Source organism: Epinephelus moara, chromosome 20 (assembly GCF_006386435.1).
Source record: "Epinephelus moara isolate mb chromosome 20, YSFRI_EMoa_1.0, whole genome shotgun sequence".
NCBI lineage: Eukaryota > Metazoa > Chordata > Actinopteri > Perciformes > Serranidae > Epinephelus > Epinephelus moara.
The window spans coordinates 10,027,554-10,042,285 of NC_065525.1; the positions used below are offsets into that span (position 1 = coordinate 10,027,554).

Here is a 14,732-nt window from a genome sequence, read left to right on the forward strand (position 1 = left end):
ATATTTTTTCCACAGTCTCCATTTTAGATTGGTGGTAACTTTAACTTTTCTCTTCTTTCCACTTCTCTCTTTATCATCATCCATTCACTTTTTTTGTCTTTTCTTTTTCCCCTCCCTGCCATCTCTTTCCATTTTCTCATTCTCTTCTGTCTCCTGTCTGTTTATTCCTCTTTAATCTCATCCTCCTTCTTTTATTCCTCACTTTTTTTCATCTTTCCCATCCATTTTATTTCTCCCCTTCTTCTCTCCTCCTCTGCAGAATCGCATGCATGAGTCTCTGATGCTGTTCGACTCGATCTGCAACAACAAGTTCTTCATCGACACCTCCATCATCCTCTTCCTCAACAAGAAGGATCTGTTTGCAGAGAAGATCAAGAAGTCTGCACTCAGCATCTGCTTCCCCGAATACACAGGTAGAAAATAATAGGAAAGAATTGTCAGTTTTCCTGAGAGCTCTCCAATCACGTAAGCAGCAACCAGACTTGACAGGTGCACAAAATTGATTTCTCAGAGAACACAAAAAGCTGCAAACCAGTTAAACTCAATCCAATTACACAGGACCGAAAAAGCCTGATATACCCTAAATTGGCTGATCAATTTGCTGGGGTATAAAATGAGGGAAACACAACAAAAACACAGCTGTACCATTTTAGCTTTGCTCAAATTGCTGAGGAAAGAGGTTTACTGGGCTGTTCATCTGCAGACTGCAAAATAGGACCACTACTACACAGAAGGCGGTCTTAAGAAATTTATCTCAGGTGCAGTTTTAAAGGAATATTTTGACAATCTGGAGTACTTTGGTGAGAAGGTTGATGCTACTCTCCTGCCTGTAAGTTAAGGATGAAGCTGGAGCTAGCAGCCGGTTAGCCTAGACACAAAAGCAGTGAATGTAACTTTAGTTTTATGAGAAGGAGAACTGCAAGGAGTGGCAGAGGGAATGAGATGACCCCTAGATACAGGCGAGACATGTGACCCGAGTACAGATTATCAAAGTTTACAAAACTGCAACTCAGTGAGGATAAAGACATTTCATACACAAGCTGTATATTACACTGACGGAGGAAATACATGGGACACAGTAATGGCTTGACACGTCTGCCGCAGCATTCCCACAGCAGAGCACCCCTATTATATTCAACTGTAGCTGTTACACTGACCAGGGAAGCTGCACTTGCCCTTACAGGCATCTCACAGCTCTTCATTATTTTCACGCGGCTAGTCTATTTTTTTTTTCTCTGTGCGTGGCTTGCAGCCCTTTCAACAGGTCAAATCTACAAAGAACTGTGTCAAAAACAGTACAATTAATAGCTCACTGAACCAGAGGTAATGTGACGCAGCAGAGCAACCTTTTGGGTATTTAAAGAAAATAGCACTCTTGGTCAGTGTGATTGCTACTCAAATTCTTACTGAAATCGTTTTAGAAAATTGTACATGTTTATGTATTTAACTGTGTGTGTGTGTGGGTGGGTGTGTGTGGGTGTGAAGTGTGACAGTTTATATTCGTCCTCATGTTTGATGTTTATACTGCCCCCTTGGCCATATATGTTTATGTTTATAGATACATACATACATACATACATACATACATAGATACATACATACATACATACATAGATACATAGATACATACATACATACATAGACTACATTTCCAAACCCTGCATGAACAACTGCATTAGCACTTGTCAAAACTACACACAGTGAAGCTGGCAGCAATCCATCAATCACACACTATCAAGACAGAATCTATCTAGCAGGTAGCTCCGCCTAAGTGATGCGTCGCATCCGTGCCCCATGTATTTCAGCGATTACTCTGTTTGTCCCTGTTAGTAGAGAGTCCTGTAGTTCACTGGTAAATGAGAAAATTGTAGAGTAACACTGGGCTTCATGGTCAAAGAAAGTTTTCGTATCACATCTACACTTTTGACCACACTGGCTCAGTCAGTGTCAGAATCAGAAAAGGATTTATTGCTCAGTAGGTTTTTGACTTTGCTTTGGCTTTTTGGTTCATACATTAAACATGCAATTAACATATTAAGAGAAATAAAAAGAAGCTCAAGTACTACAACCCTCAAGAACATAAATATAGAATTAAAAAAAATCCAAGAAAAATATTACAGATACTTTTAGAAAGTACTATAATGTAACAAATATGTACAGAACACCCATTCCAGAATCAGCTGTTTTGTGCAGGAGGTGTGAAAATATTAAGCTGGCAACGTGCAAAAATTTGAGTGCTCTCTCTCACCCTTTTTCTCTCTTTGCCCAGAGAAGCAGAGTATGTTTAAACATTATTAGAATAATATAAAGCCAAACCTCCAGAATGTAGAGCAAGCTCTAGTTACCAGATCTGTTTCAGAAAACCAAATCATAGATTGCAGATGCATTACTAAGGAATTCATGAAGTGTTCAAAATCACTGTAAATCTGAAACCTTATTAGACATTAATGGATAATGTAGATGTCTGTAGTGATGGAAGGTTGGTTAAAGGAGACGGTCTTCTACATTTCAAACAATATCGAGTCAGGGAAGTCTAATAAAAAGGAAGATACAAGTCCTGAGAGTGTCGTATGGAATATGAGTGAATGTCTGAGAAAAAATTAAAAACATTTTGGAAATATTCTCTGAAGAGAGGAGCAGATGAGTCTGTTATATAAGAAGTGCATCATCTCTGATTTTCTCCGTCTGTCTTTTGTCTCGCTAGGACCCAATACCTATGAGGACGCAGCAGCCTACATCCAAGCACAGTTCGAGAGCAAGAACCGCTCCCCAAATAAGGAAATCTACTGTCACATGACCTGCGCCACGGATACAGGAAACATCCAGGTGGTGTTTGACGCCGTGACCGACATCATCATCGCCAACAACCTCCGAGGGTGTGGCTTGTACTGAGCACGCCCACACACCCCTGTAACGTCCTCCCCCTTTGTCCCCTCTTCTCTCTCGCCCCTCCTGTCCTCCTCCCCTCCTCCTCCTCCTCCTCCTCGCTCCTGTTCCTTTGACACTGCTGTGGAAATGATGATGGTGATGATGACGCTGATGATTTTGCTGATTATTTAAAGAAAAAAGAAAGAAAAATGCAACTAGGTACATATTAATAATGAGGATAATTTAAAAAAAAATAGGCATACGTATATATAAATATATATATATAATGTTTTTAGTTCTTGTCTCTTCTCTTCTCGCTCCGACTTCTCCTCCTGATGTTCTTTGGCCCGCTGCCGAGCAAACAAATTTGTTTTAGTAGAAAACACGAAACCCTGCAGCCTTGAAAAACTTCTTGAACAAAGTCAATGAAAGCCTCCGTTCCCCGTCCTCCTCTCTTTTTCTTTCTCAGCCGTGTCTTTTGTTATTAACAAAAACAAATCCTGTTCTTTTTTTTTTGCTTTTTGTTATTACTATAAATATGACTTCTGTTTTATTTTTGTTGATCGTGTGTATATTTATTACATGACTGTCAGTCTGTACACTGATTTTTATTCACATTTTGCCTCACCTTGACACTTTTATTTGTGTATTATTTTTATTTTTTTTTGCTATAGTAGTGATTATGTAATAACAATATTTGCGGAAATATGTGAAGATGTCGATAGCACTAAAAAACAGCAGACGGGTCGGCGAAAACCTTAAAAAACTCTCAAGACCTGCTGAAACTGACAACACTGATTTTAACATTTTGTTTACATTAGCCAAGACATTTTAAAATGTTTGTTGTCAATTTCCTTTTATATTTTTTTGGGGGGGGGGGGATATGAATTTACTCCCTGCAATCCGGTTTTTATTGACAGGAAGTGAGGCTTCCTGTTTCCCAAACCTGGCCTTAGCCATTAACCAACAGTCGGTCGTGGCCGAGCCTGAGAGCCAATAGGAAATGTGCTAAATGTCCTCTCAGTGCCATGTAACTGAGGTACTGTACTGTAGATAGCTACGCTTTTAGAAGCAAGTACACAACGTTATAACTCTACTTTCCTCACTGTTATAACCTCTAGACCTACTAACATTCTCCATGTAAGGAAACTCACTCCAGGTTTGATAATGGTTGATTAATTTATTAATTTATTTATTGATTGATCGCCTGTCCTACACATACCGCTCTCTGTCTCTCTCTGTCTCTCTCTTCATTTGCACACCCCTTATCTCATCTTTCTTTTTGCCTTATTTTTTTGCATGGCACCTTGCCGTCCTGATTTCGGGCTCAAAGGGCCCCTCCTTTCTTTCCAACCCTTCTCTTCCCTCCCTCTCTTCCTCCTCTTCTTCTCCTCCTCCTAAAGCCCTGACACAGATAGCATGAGTTACTCAAGCCTTTGTATAAAGAGACCAGTTAATTCATAAAAGTAAAAAAAAAAAAAAGCTTCACCTAGAAACTGTTGAGATAATAATTAAACAAAAAACATTTGAATAAAAATAGCAAAAAGATGAATAAAAAGAAAAAAAAAGAAAATACAAAAAAAGAGCTAAGAAGACAGATAGCAGCAGCTGAAGGATGACTGGTTCCTGAATGGGACGGGGTGGGGCCAAATAAACAAAAAAAATGTGAGAGTCAAAGTTTCAAATAGTTGAAAGGTCATGTGGGAGGCTTGGAAGAAGAAGATTTTGGGAAACGTAGAATTCAAACAGTTAATAAAGGACAAAAACATCTATAATAATTAATAAAACCAATGAAGATGGGTATTACTGCATCAACAACCACAACAACAACAATGATCATTATGATCCTGTAATATCCTAAATCTTTCTTGTGCTTTGTAGCTACAAAACATTTTTTCTCTATATCTCTGTTTTTTAAAATCAAGATGTTTTGCAAAGGGTTCTGGTTTGACAGCGAGCTGATTCGGAACCGCGCCGATCTCAGACTGACCCTGTGTTGTTGTAATGCTCTGAACTGTGCCCCGACCCACCCATCCCTTCCCCTCATTTTACCGTTTTGCCTGTTTCCCTGCATTAGAACCGTGTCCTCACTTTAGCCTGACTCAGAACGATTAAATATAATATTATAACAATATCTATTTTTTATTATTTCAGAAAAAAAATGAACCACTTTTTTTGGGGAGAGCACGTTTCTCGCTGCGTCCGCTAGTTAGGGACGCCGCATGTTCACACATCGACGCTGTATAAAGTCATGCTCCTTTCTTCTTCTTTCTCTCTGTCTCTTTTCAGTTCGACACACACCTTCCAGGTCTACAATGAAAAGCACAGTTCTCACGTCTCACACACACACACACACACACACTTGCTTGCACTCACACAAACACACACACACACATAAAATAAGTAGATTTGGAAATTTGTTATCTGTTCATACCTAATCTATGTTACCCCTCATCGCTCTATCTATCCATCTATCTATATAGACCTCTCTTTCTTGCCTTCTTGATTTCTAGTTTTGAAAAAAGAAAACAACTGTGTATAATGACATGATATACCTGTTTCTTTGGGATTCTGTTCCTGTTACCTTCATTATTATTATTTTTTTTTACCTCCTCTTTGTTCTGTTCTTTACCCAGTGAATGCTTTTTTCTGTGCTGCTTTTTTTTTCTCTCTCTCTCTCTCTCTCTCTCTCTCTCTCTCTCCCTCTACTCCTCTTTAGTGAATGGTTGTTATTTCATGTGGGATGTCCGTGCTGGAAAAACCAATCGAATGTAGTGTTTACATTAAAAAGCCACTGTTTTCATGACTACAAAAACCTTCCTCTGGCCTCCGAGTCATTCACTGTCATTGTGTCTGTGTTTTTACCTTTCAGCTTTGAGGAAACGGCTGCCAGGTGTCATCAGTCAGCACAAACCTGTGAAGCAGTTCAGAGCAGATATGTTGAAATTAAAGTGACAGTTCACCCCAAAATCAAAAATACATATTTTTTTTCTCCTACCTCAGTGTAGATGTCTTAGGTGTGAGTTGCAGAGTGTTGGAGATGTAGGGGGACTACATGAGAATGAGTGAGGCGGGTGGCGGCGGTGTAAAGCACAGTGTCCTGACTGTATTTACAAGACCTATTAACCATTACGCACAGGTGACAGGCATGTTGGTAACACATTTTGGTAACACTTTACTTGAAGGTATCTACTTAAGAGTGACATGATATCTTAATGAAAAATCAAAATGGTACCACTTTACTTTAGGTCAAATAATTTATTCATTACACTGTCATAATGGTGTCATGACAGCCAGTTTTGTGTCGTATCCTGCCAGACATCTATCTGACCGAGCGTTAGAATCGCTCTGTAACCTTGCACATCTAATTGTAGTAATCATTATGTCAACTTGTCATAAACACAGAAAGAGGTGTATTTTTTTTGTTAATGTCAAGTTGTTATGACAAAGACATCTTCTGGTAATGTCATCCTGGTTAATGTCAAGTTGTCGTAGTAAGGACATCCCAAACAAATTAAATGTCAACTTGTCATGACAAAGACAACTTCTGTTAATGTCACTTTAATTGATGTCAAGTTGTCATCATCAAGACAACCCAAACAATGTCAACTTGTCATTACAAAAACTGAATGACACTTAATGACAGCAGTCATAAACATTTATGACGTGTACATAATGTTCATGACAGGTTCATGACCGTGTCATGTCATAGTTATGACAGTGTCATGTCACCCTTATGTAGAGACCTTCAAGTAAAGTGTTGCCGTCATTGTAAATGTCTTTCAGCAGCGAAGACTGTAATTAAAGGGGAACACCACCGAAATTCAGAATGCCAATATGTTTTATTGTTTTTTCTTGTTTATACCCAAATGAGCTTTATTCTATTGTAGTGTTCTCAGTGCTAACACAGAAAATGCACCCATATACTCAGATCAGTCCCCTGGGTGCTTTCAGTGTCATCTAGAACATCTTTCACCATTCATTGTCTATGGAGCAGATCCAGACTTTATACCCTGTGACATCACACATCTGAGTTTTAGCACTCTAGTTTATGGATTCTGGAGAAAGTTGATGATGTTTACGAATATTTTTCGACTGTCTTAGACCGTAGGAATAACGTATGAAATTTGAAAATGGACGTACTTCCCCTTTAAGCTGACAAACACATGTTTTAGACATTTTTATCCCAAATTCCGGCCACGGTGGCTCCTGCACTCTCCGTCATCTGGTTTAAAGCAAGGAGAATGACATCAGCAATCTGTTATTTATGATATCCCAATCAGTGCAATAGACAAGCAGAAATAATATTTTTTGCTATTTTAGGTGGAAAAACTGGATATTTGTAAAATATGAAAGCAGGAATTATAGCTACATAAGTGATTTAATAATATTTTCACGATTCAGAGAGTTAAAAAAAAACATTGATTTACTCATTTATGAAGACTACTTAATAATTTAATGAAAGGGTTCTCATTTGAATTCCAAGTCTTCTTTATTCCAGTGACAGCAGAAGCTTGTTGCATGTATGAATTATTCATAACTATTTGGCAGCGCTCCAAATACACAATATGTTCTGTGCAGCATGTTTCAATATCACTGTGTCACCAAGTCAGGTCTCCGTAGCATTTTTGCCTTCAAGTCTCAAGTCATGTCGAGTCTCGGCACACAGACAGCTCATTTTAATTTGTTCGTAACAGCTATTACTATAGCAGTCAGTACTCGGGACAATCAGGACAAGTGCTGGTAATTCGGGACTGTTTCGAATTTTTCAGGACGTCTGGCCACCCTTGGCTGTAGAGATGTCTGCCTTCTCTCAAATATAATGGAACTAGAAGGCACTCAGCTCGTCGTGCTCAAAGTGCCAAAAAGATACACATTTAAAAACCTTAACAGCAATGTCTCCAGAAATCATGACCAGGATACTCAAGATAATCCACAGATTTTATTGAGTGCAGTTTCATGTAGGAACTATTTTCTTGTCATTCAGCTACACTGACCAGTGGTATCGCTGCTCAATCTGTGGATTATCTTGAGTAACTGGGTCATGATTTCTGGAAAGAGACGTTGCTGTTGAGTTTTTCAAATGTATTTTTTGGTACTTTGAGCACCACAAGCCGAGTGCCATCTAGTTCCATTATGTTGAGAGGGCAGACATCTCAAAGGTTAATATCTCCAACACTCTGCACCTCACACCAAACCAATCTGGCACTGCAGGTACGAGAAAAAATATGTTCTTTTGATTTCAGGGTGAACTGTCCCTTTAAAACCTGCACGTTAAACGTAAATCCTCCAAAATAGTTAGATGCCAGTGCGATAAATTCTAGATTTAATTCAGATACCTGGTAAAATGTTTAATCAGATGGCTCACTGGCTCCCAAAACACGAGAGCTTGCCAGCAGAAATATAAAACACTCTCAACAACAGGAAATAAAATGAACACAGTGCCATGGATGAAATGAAATCCAGCATCAGGATTATTATTGGTGCGCACTGTGACATCAAATGAGACAGTGCTGATGATCTCCTTTAATTGCATTTTAATAAGCTCCGGCTGTTTACAGCTGGGCGTTGTATAGCCAGCAGCAGGCAGCCCGACGCTGCTGCAGTCACAGAGTGAGGAATTAAATTATCTCAGGGGACAAAACTTACATTTGTGTTTGTAAAATAAATCAGGCTGACCCAAGCAACTTTTCATAGACCACAGTTAAATCCCCACAAAACTTTTCCAGAGATAATAAAGCCCATTGTTTCATCTCAGTTGTTGCATTATTCTTAATGTGCTCTGTTTTTTTCCTCAGAACACATTTATTGTTAGATTACTGGTATATTAAAAATCATACTCATAGTTTTTAATGCCATCTGGAATAAAATGAGCCTAAATGAACCCAGCCATGGTGACTGCATGTTAAAATTGGCTTTCATTCCCATCAGCTGTGATAACATTTTACTCATGAGTAATTTTTATTACTGATTGGAGAAGCGGCAACGCCATTAGACACAGCTTTACAAGCAATCATGTGGGCTCACAGGAGAGCAGGGAGATTTTAACCCTTGCTGGTGGTGGGAGTGTAGGGAGAGTAATGTCAGTTGGTTGGTCTTCCTCTGACCCAGACTAGAATATTTCATGATGGTGCATGGATGGCCATGGAATTTGATTAGGATACTTTGTGTTCCCCAGATATGATATTTTGAGTTATGTGATGAAACATCTCTGCAACTTTTGGATGGATTGCTCTCAAGATGACGTAAAGTAACTTTGACGGTTCCTGTGACTTCTCATCCAGCACCCTCCCCAGGTCAAAGTTCAAATTTGGCCAATTCTTTTATGAACATGGTTTATAACCAAATCAGCGTATTAAGAGAGCTGAACACGGTGTGGCCACTCAGCCTTGCTTCCAAATTATTGCAGTGTACACTTGCAGTATTGGAAAAAAAAACAAAAAACTTTATTTGTACAACTTTCCCAGAGCCTATCAAGTAATTTTATTTGTTTGATATCATGCCAAGTTTATGGGCTCAGGCTGACCAGGAACACGTGGGGGGGCCATTGGGGGAAAGTGCATGGATGAATAAAGAGACCTGGATATAGCCTTGGAGGCGGGGCCTCGTTCAATCCATTAAGGTTGCTCAGTGGTGCATGAAGCCAAACAGGCTCAATTTCCACTGTGTTAAAGTTCCCCAATCTTCTCCCGCCGACCAAGCAGCTAACTTCTGGTTTAGCCCTCTGCTGACTTGAATGGGGATAACAGTGATTTAATCATGTGGCTGTTCTAGACTTTAGAAATGTTATCAGACAGCGTATATCAAATCCCAATGAGGAAACGAATCATTTCGCAGGGGTTGTGACGTTAAAACAAAAGCTAATTTACAGACATCTCTTTCTTAATGTAAGTTTTTCAGGAAGTGTCGCTTTTGGCCTCAGGGCATTACATGATGAACCCGGAAGCAGTGTTGGGAAGATTACTTTTCAAATGTAATAGGTTACAGATTACAAGTTAACCTGTTAAATATGTAATAAGCAATGTGACTGTTTAATTACCTCATCAAAGTAATGTAACTTATTACATTTGACTACTTTTTGATTACTTTTCTAACAAATGTTTTAACCCAGGCAACAAAGCTGTAAAATGTCTGGAGGCTTTGACAAAAGATTCCTTCACAATGAAAAGAAGCAAAGCATCAGAATGTTACATGCTACATGTGAATTTTTTACTAAAAATAATTCAGTCGAATGCAACCCCTTTTTAATCACCAACATTTTAATTAGTAACTCTTATTCAATTAGATATTTTTTCCTCAGTAACTGTAGCTGATTACAATTACATTTATTTGTAATTTTATTACTGTAACTAGTTACATGTAACTAATTACTCCCCAGCACTGCCCAGAAGTTGTAATTCCATGGTTTGCCACTATGTTCATTGGCTCTAAAGCTCAGCGTTGTTCCTGATGGTTTGAGTGAGCTGCACATTAGGCCCGTTTCCACTGAAGAAGTTCCTGGTACTATTTGGGGGACAGGAACTACTACAGGAACGTCCTCTTGCTCGGCCCTCTCAACATGTGTCTCCACTGTGCAGCGGAGTATGAGGAAGGTTCCTGTAAAGTTACCGGGCTCTGGATGTGACGTAATTGTTGCGCGACCATTTTAACCGGGGCAATGCGGCAAAGAAACAAACAAAGAAGAAGAACAACAAAGAAGAAGAAGCAGAAGTACGAAGCAGAAGTAAGAAGAAGAAAGCAGACATAAGCAAGACAGTAATCAACATAGAAGGAGCTGAGGTGGTTGCTGGGTTTCTGGCGCGTCTCTTCGTTTACATGGCGGTGGAAGCTATGAACGAGCTAACCCTCGTCTGCTGAGTTTTAAAAATGACGGCTATTTTGCCGCTTTCTGTTGACGTCACATCCCGCCTTGAGTATATCCAGTCAGCACCAAGTAAACCCCAAGCCCCGCCCAGGAGTTTTTCAGGGCCGTTCTAAGTATCTACTCCGAGGCAGGGACTTGTTTAGCCCCTGTAAAAGTTCCAGAACTCTGTCCTTCCGGGGTGGTTCCTGCGGTGGAGACACGCACCAACGGCCCCAGCCCCGTAAAATTACCCCGAAGTTCCTGCGGTGGAAACGGGCCTAATGTGAAAGCAAACACAGGAGCTACAAATCTTTTGTGGCATATGCACTTAACACACAACTTTTATTCAAGTGAGTTCTTATAATGCACCAGTGCCAAATCCCTACAAATCTAATAACATTTTCATCAGCTTCAGCTGTATTATGTGTGTAATGATAACTAACTAAGAATCTAATGCTGTGCTAGCAGCTCTGTTAAGCAGGATCTAGGCACAGCTGTGCTTTAAGCCAAATGCAAAAAATTGTCATGCTAACACTGAGTTAGTTAGCAGGGTACATATTACCTGCTAAACATCAACATGTTAGCATTGTCACTATAAGCATGTTAGTATGCTAATGTTTTACTCCACCCACCTAAACACCAGTGCAGACCATGTGGAATTTTATATTGTATAAACAAACATCAGGCTACAGCGTAGCTAACAGCATAATCTCTGCATCGACACAGTGTCTACGCCGTAGGTATGGCGTCAATTCGACACAGAAGTATAAATCCCGCTTTAGACACAAAATAGGGTCCAGGATGAAAAATGCCAGAGCTCTCCTTAAACAAAAAACAAGTTTAACCATTTTGGAAGTAAATGCAGAAACAGCAGATGAAATACTGTAATAATTATCCATAATTTCATTCACACACAAGCAATAGATGTATGTACTCAGTTTCGTTTTTTAAAGTCTTTAATTATTGACTTCCAGAAAAGGGGTTTAGACAATGTTGATAAGTGTACTTGTTTAAAACATATCTGTTCACTCATGTGGTTGACCTGTGCATTAACTTAGTTCTTAAGTGCCTACTTGCTGCATCCCCAGAGGATGAACACCATGAACCCTACAAAGACCAAGGTCATAAAATAATATATTTTCTTGAATGGGATAAACAGAAAAGATGGAGAGAGTTTTCACAGCACACACACACACACCCACACATGATTCACACATGATAACAGAGAGACACAAACATGTTGCTTCCTGTCCGCCCCTCAGTTGATCCCCACTGAGAGGAAGTCTTGAAGTGAGTTCAGAAACAAACACTTTTTCTGTCATGCACACACACACACACACACACACACACACACACACACACACACACTCTGTCAAATGCTGAAGATGCAAACTTCAACTCAACAACACTGAAACAAAACATACAGGCTACATCAACCCAAGAGGAGTTTTAGCTTTATAGATTCCCTCTCCTACTTCTTCATACATATACTGTCAACATGAAATAAGATCCTCATCCTCTGATGGTACTGGGGGTATTACCAGAATATTCTCCAAGGAACTCTAAGCAACACAGCATACTGTTATCTGTTCACGTCGTCATGACATCCTGATTTCATTTGTTGATAATGCGTATATCTGTGTCTACGCTGCAGACACACATTTCACCTGGAGCTGTGTCATGCCAGTACACTGATATATAACAGGGACGTGATCCTGCACATACTCTGCACACACACTTCAACAGATAACACATGCTCTGGCCTCCTATTAAGGTGTATTTCAACTGTACTGTGGGTCGTATTGACATGAAACATCACACACAGATCACAAGGAATCCCTGTCACGGGAGATAGAATAGTAAATGTGAGCTGGAGTGATAGGAGGCAGAGGGAGAGGGAGGTGGTGTCAGACAGTGTTCATTCACACATGAAGAGAGAGAGGAGTCTTTCATCCTCGCTGCTGTGGCAGTAGCTGTAAGGAAAAGGCAGGTTCACAGGGTTCAAGCATAATACAGAGAGAGGGGGAGAGAGGCTGGGTGGCTGGAGAGAGCCATCAGACCGCAGCAGAGGAGGAGGGAGGATGAACACAGAGAGAGAGATGGAGGAGGTGTAAGGAAGGGAAGCTCTGAATGTTATCTACTCGACTCAGCCTGATTGCTTTTTACAAAATCATTCAGTCACTCTCCTTACTTCTTACAATACTTACCTAGCTGTAGCTGTTTAAAGGCTGCTCTGGCGTTTTTTCTTTTTTTAAATTGGACCAATTATTTCATCTTTATCGTATTTTTTTATTTGTTTGTTCAACTGGATCCCAGTTAGCTGTTGTATCACAGTAGCTGCTGTTCCCAGTGTCCACATAATTTAGCCCACAGTGACAGTACAAGTCAATACCATCTCTCACAACCTACACCTCAAAAATAACAATGAGCATACAGCAACATGTTGATACTGGAATATTATAATTATCATCTTTATTGTACTCACCATTGCCATAATGAGATCAACAATATCTATAATGTCCACTGACCTTTGTGTCACTTTTTCAAATACTGACCTTTGTATCTGTCAGCAGATATTATAGTTCTTTCAGGTGTGTGACCATCATCCAAAATGCTAATATAACCTTTTAACAATACAGCCCAGTCACCAGAAGAAAGTGTTGGCATTCAACATTTCTGCCAGCCACAGACAGATCTGTTACATTTGTACATTTCATAAACATCTTATCAACATTTCTAAAGTGACGTAGCTCAGATTACATTTATATGAGCTGAGTTTCTTATCACAAGGATGAGGGGATGGTGGATGGCGTGACACTTAGGCGAGACAGCAGCAGACCACTGTTTGAGACAAACAAATAACGTTTTTTACCAAAGGCTGGAACATTTAACAAAACACTGGGACATTTCTAGCCATTTCTGTGGAGACCAAAACAAGGTTAAAAAAAAAATAAAAAATCCAGTTATCCAATATTGCCTTTAATGACAGAATAGTTTGAAGTGTGAAAGGGGGAGAGAGAGAGGGGACAACATGCAGCAAAGGGCCGTGGGCTGGAGTCAAACCTGTGGCCCTGTGGCAAGGACACTGCTTTTGTACATGAGGTGCTCACCCCACCTACAGTTTTTTTTCTTTACATGTTTTTCCTTAGGGCAATATCAAGAAAAAAAAGAAAAAAAAAGATAAATAAAAAAAAAAAAATCAATGTTTATATATTTATCTATTTATTTATTTATTCATCTATTAAATAGCCCCCTACCAAATGGTTGAGATGTCACGATGGAAATAGTAGTATTACCAGTGCTAGTATTATCCCCACTTATTTTTTCTAGATATTTGATATTACAGTACTTTGAAAACATCTCAGAAATCATGAAAAATCATAATAATACATTTTTTTTCATCAACTATATAAAGGAATAACATTAAAAGTATGGTATTTACAACAGTGAATATTCATCCTTTTTCATTTCATAAAAATTGTGAATTAATCAGCATCACTACCAGAGTTGGGTATAACGCGTTACAAAAGTAACTGTACAAAGTAACGCGTTAGAGTACTTTGATTACTTTTTGCTGTAACGAGTAACCTAATGTGTTAGTTTGCTGTTTGAGTAATCAAATACTTGAGTACATTTTCAAACAAGACATCAGTTATTTCCGTTACTTTTAGAACGCTGGTCCTTCAGCTCCGAAACAGCAACGGCTGTCGTTTGGTTCTGATAACGGAGATAACGTTAAACCTATCAGTGCGAAAGAAGCCACGGAGCTTGTGGCTCGCTACATGGTCGGAGAAATGCTGCCGTTGTCTTGGTGGAGTCTAAGTAGGTGGAGTAGGACTCGCTCACTCACTGTCTGTTCATGTGCCAGCCGAGATGTTGTTGTAGTCACCTGAAAGCGTCAGCAGATGGCAGGAGCTCCATTTGAAGCGCCATATGTAAACTATCAAGCTACTGTATCTTCCACAGGAAGTTCTGACAAATGTTTCAGAATAAAAGCCTATTTAGAAAATGGAGGGATTCT

The 14,732-nt window shown here is 39.5% G+C and overlaps 2 protein-coding genes across 2 annotated transcripts in view; one reads left to right on the top strand and one right to left on the bottom strand.

The window, feature by feature from the left end:
- LOC126408230 (guanine nucleotide-binding protein G(o) subunit alpha) overlaps positions 1-5,678 on the top strand; it is a 141,663-nt gene extending 135,985 nt beyond the window's left edge. The window contains exons 7-8 of the mRNA XM_050073682.1: positions 260-413; positions 2,705-5,678. Coding sequence (XP_049929639.1) covers positions 260-413; positions 2,705-2,892 — 342 coding nt within the window. The 3' untranslated portion in view covers positions 2,893-5,678. The remainder of the gene's footprint in view (positions 1-259; positions 414-2,704) is intronic.
- Positions 1-14,732, bottom strand: part of LOC126408262 (histone H4) — a 583,921-nt gene that overhangs the window by 455,468 nt on the left and 113,721 nt on the right. The window lies entirely within an intron of this gene.